The 4,813-nt window shown below is 35.8% G+C and overlaps 1 protein-coding gene across 1 annotated transcript; it reads left to right on the top strand.

Annotated features, from left to right (window-relative positions):
* Positions 1–3,454: 3,454 nt before the first annotated feature.
* Positions 3,455–4,583, top strand: IFNA2 (interferon alpha 2). The gene has a single exon (XM_033237480.1). The coding sequence runs from the start codon at positions 3,518–3,520 to the stop codon at positions 4,082–4,084; it is 567 nt and encodes a 188-aa protein (XP_033093371.1). The 5' UTR covers positions 3,455–3,517; the 3' UTR covers positions 4,085–4,583.
* The last annotated feature ends 230 nt before the right edge of the window (positions 4,584–4,813 follow it).

Here is a 4,813-nt window from a genome sequence, read left to right as displayed (position 1 = left end):
AAAACACAAAATATTATATCACTGCAACTGTGCTGTGTAAACTACTCATGTCTTATGTAGAAAGAAGAAAAGATGAATCAATAAAAATAATAACTATGATGACTTTTCAAGACAGAGACAATACAGTAAAATATAAATAGAAACAACAAAAAGTTAAAAGTGGGGAGATGAAGTTTGATTTTTTTGTTTTCTTTTTGCTTGTTTGTTTATGCAATCAGTGTTATCAGTTTAAAATAATGGGTTATAAGACACTATATGCAAGCCTCATGGTTACCTCAAATCTAAAACATACAACAAATACACACAAAATAAAAAGGAGAAATTAAAACACACCAGCAGAGAAAATCACCTACATTAAAAGAAAGACAAAAAGGAAGAAAGGAAGGAAGAGAAGGCCATCAAATAATCAGAAAATGAATAACAAAATGACAGGAATAAGTCCTTATAAATAATAACACTGAATGTAAATGGACTAAGATCTCCAATCAAAAGACATGGAGTGGCTGAATGTATTTCAAAAAAAAAAAATACTACACCCATCTGTGCGTGGTGGCTCACACCTATAATCCCAGCATTTTGGGAGACTGAGACTGGTGGATCACTTGGGCCCAGGGTTTCAAGACCAGCCTGGCCAACATGGCAGAACCCTGTCTCTACTAAAAATACAAAAAATTAGGTGAACATGGTGGCACATGCCTGTGGTCCCAGCTACTAGAGAGACTGAGGCACAAGAATTGCTTGAACTTGGGAGGTGGAGGTTGCAGTGAGCTAAGATCGATTGAGCCACTGCACTCCAGCCTAGGTGACAGAGTAAGACTCTGCCTCAACAAAACAAAACAAAACAAAACAAAACACCCCTAGATCCAATGATCCATTGCCGACAAGAAGTATGCTTCACCTATAAAGACACAAATAGACTGAAAGTAAAGGGATGGAAAAATATTCCATGCCTATGGAAACAAACAAAAAGAAGCAGAAGCTGCATTTATATCAGACAAAATAGATTGCAAGACAAAAACTATGAAAAGGGAGAAAGAAGGTCACATTATATAGTGATAAAGGGTTCCATTTAGCAAGAGCATGTAACAATTCTAAATATATATTCACCCTATACTGGAGCATTCAGGTATATAAAGCAAATATTATTAGAGCTAAAGAGAGAGATAGGCCCCTATACAATAAAAACTTGAGACTTCAACACCCCACTTTCAGCATTGGAGAGATCATCCAGACAGAAAATTAACAAACATCAAACTTCATCTGCACCATAGACCAAATGGACTTAATAGATATTTACAGAACATTTGATCCAACAGCTGCAGAATACACATTCTTCTCCTCAGCACATGGATAATTCTCAATGATATACGAAAGGCTAGGTCACAAAACAAATCTTAAAATGTAGAAGAAAATGAAATAATCTCAAATGTTTTCTCTCACCACAGACTAAGAAAAAAATAAGTCCCAAATAAATACAATCAGAGATGAAAAAGGAGACATCACAACCAATACCACAAAAAATTAAAGGATCATTAGAGAATAATATGAAACTATATGCCAATGAATTGGAAAACTTAAACAAAATAGATAAATTCCTAGAAACATACAACATATTGGTCTGTTCAGGTTTTGTATTTTTTCGTAGTTCCATGAAGAAATACCAGAATGGTTCTAGAAGAAATACAAGAATTGTTTCTTGTATTCCTTCATGGTTTTTTTATTTCTTCATGGAACCATATAACAATGGAACCATGAAGAAATACAAAATGTGAACAAACCAATAACAAGTAATGAGACACATGCCATAAAAAAGTCTCCCAGAAAAGAATACAGGATCTGATGGCTTCACTGATGAATTTTGCCAAATATTTAAAAAACTAATACCAATCCAACTCAGATTATTAAAAAAATAGAGGTGGACAGAATCTTTCCAAATGTATTCTATGAGGCCAGTATTACTCTGATAATAAAACCAGAGAAAGACACATTTAAAAGACAGAAAACTATAGGCCAATATCTCTGATGAATATTGATGCAGAAATCCTCCACAACAAATTAGCAAACTGAATTCAAGAACACATTAAAACAATCATTCATCATGACCAGGTGGAATTTGTCCTAGAGATTCAAGTGTGGTTAAGTATGTGCAAATCAATGGGTTTGATGTTGTTCAATGAACATAACATCCTCCAGCTCCATCCGTGTTTTTGCAAGTAACAGAATCTCATTCTTTTTTATGGCTAAGTAGTACTCCATTGTGTATAAGTGCCATATTTTCTTTATCCATTCATCTGTTAGACACCTAAGTTGCTTCCAAATCTTAGCTATTGTGAATACTGCTGCAATGAACATGGGAGTGTAAATATCTCATTGACATACTGATTCCCTTTCCTTTGGATGAATACCCAGTAGTGGGATTTCTGGATCATATGGGGGAAAATGGAGGTGGTTAACGGGCACAAAAATATAGTTAGAAAAAATGAATATGATTTAGTATTTGATAGCACAATAGAATGACTACAGTTAATGATAATTTATTATATATCATAAAATAACTAAAATAGTATAAATGGGATGTATGTCGCAGAGAGAAATGATAAATGTTTGAAGCATTGGATACTCCATTCACCCTGATGTGATTATTGTGATTTGTCTGCCTATATCAAAATATTTCACTTATCCCATAAACACAGATGCCTCTTATGTACCCACAAAAATCTATTTTCAAAAAAGTTGCTCTAAAAATATAGTTATCAAGTTAAGTAAAATGTCAATAGCCTTTTAATTTAATTTTTAATTGTTTTACTTTACAATAATAAAAAACATTAACTTTATACTTTTTTTTTTTTTTTTTTTTTTTTTTGAGACGGAGTCTTGCTCTGCCACCCAGGCTGGAGTGCAGTGGCCGGATCTCAGCTCACTGCAAGCTCCGCCTCCCGGGTTTATGCCATTCTCCCGCCTCAGCCTCCCGAGTAGCTGGGACTACAGGCGCCCGCCTCGTCGCCTGGCTAGTTTTTTGTATTTTTAAGTAGAGACAGGGTTTCACCGTATTAGCCAGGATGGTCTCGATCTCCTGACCTCGTGATCCGCCCGTCTCGGCCTCCCAAAGTGCTGGGATTACAGGCTTGAGCCACCGCGCCCGGCCAACTTTATACTTTTTAATTTAATGTATAGAATAGAGATATACATAGGATATGTAAATAGATACACAGTATATATGTGATTAAAATATAATGGGAGATTCAATCAGAAAAAGTTTCTAAAAAGGCTCTGGGGTAAGAGAGGAAGGAAACAATAATGAAAAAAATGTGGTGAGAAAAACGGCTTAAAACTCATGTAAGGAGTGCATAAAGAAAGCAAAAAGAGAAGTAGAAAGTAACACAGGAGCGTTTGGAAAATGTAAATGAGTATGTTCCCTATTTAAGACTAGGCACAAAGCAAGGTCTTCAGAGAACCTAGAGCCTAACATTTAGGCTCACCCATTTCAACCAGTCTAGCAGCATCTGCAACATCTACAATGGCCTTGACCTTTGCTTTACTGGTGGCCCTAGTGGTGCTCAGCTGCAAGTCAAGCTGCTCTCTGGGCTCTGATCTGCCTCAAACCCACAGCCTGGGTAACAGGAGGACCTTGATGCTCCTGGCACAAATGAGGAGAATCTCTCTTTTCTTCTGCCTGAAGGACAGATATGACTTTGAATTTCCCCAGGAGGAGTTTGGCAACCAATTCCAAAAGGCTCAAACCATCCCTGTCCTCCATGAGATGATCCAGCAGACCTTCAATCTCTTCAGCACAAAGGACTCATCTGCTGCTTGGGATGAGACCCTCCTGAACAAATTCTACACTGAACTCTACCAGCAGCTGAATGACCTGGAAGCCTGTGTGATGCAAGAGATGGGAGTGACAGAGACTCCCCTTATGAACAAGAACTCCATCCTGGCTGTGAGGCAATACTTTCAAAGAATCACTCTCTATCTGAAAGAGAAGAAATACAGCCCTTGTGCCTGGGAAGTTGTCAGAGCAGAAATTATGAGATCTTTTTCTTTGTCAATAAACTTGCAAGAAAGTTTAAGAGGTAAGGAATGAAAACTGGTTCAACATGAAAATTATTTTCATTGACTAATACACCAGCTCACCCTTTTATGATCTGCCATTTCAAAGACTCATGTTTCTTCTATGACCATGACATGATTTAAATCTTTTCAAATGTTTTTAGGAGTATTAAGCAACATTGTATTCAACTCTTAAGGCACTAGTCCCTTACAGATGACCATGCTGACTGATCTATTATCTATTTAAATGTTTTTAAAATATTGTTTATTTAACTACTTATAAAACTTAACTTATTTTTGTTCATATTATGTCATGTGCACCTTTGCACTGTGGTTAATGTAATAAAATATGTTCTTTGGTAAATTTATTTTGTCTTGTTCATTGAACTTTTGCTATGGAAACTTTTTGTACTTGTTTATTATTTGAAATGAAATTCCAAGCCTAATTGTGCAACCTGATTAAAGAATAACTGGTACACTTCATTTATCCATCAATATTATATTCAAGATATAAGTAAAAATAAACTTTCTGTAAACCAGGTTGTATGTTGTACTCAAGGTAACAAGGTGAACCCAACAAATACAATTCTGCTCTCTCTCTTGCATATTTGATTTTTGTATGAAAAAAGCTAAAAATGGTAATCATACTTAATATCAGTTATGGTAAATGGTATGAAGAGAAGAAGGAACAACCGATGATTTCTCTCTGCAGAAGGTAGATGGAGGCATGTGAGGAAGTAAAAATAAGACCAAGATATTCTCT

The sequence above is a fragment of the Trachypithecus francoisi genome, unplaced genomic scaffold, assembly GCF_009764315.1.
Source record: "Trachypithecus francoisi isolate TF-2019V2 unplaced genomic scaffold, Tfra_2.0 Lachesis_group16, whole genome shotgun sequence".
Taxonomy (NCBI): domain Eukaryota; kingdom Metazoa; phylum Chordata; class Mammalia; order Primates; family Cercopithecidae; genus Trachypithecus; species Trachypithecus francoisi.
Note: the sequence above shows the minus strand (reverse complement) of the source record. Positions and strands in the feature narration are given on the sequence as shown.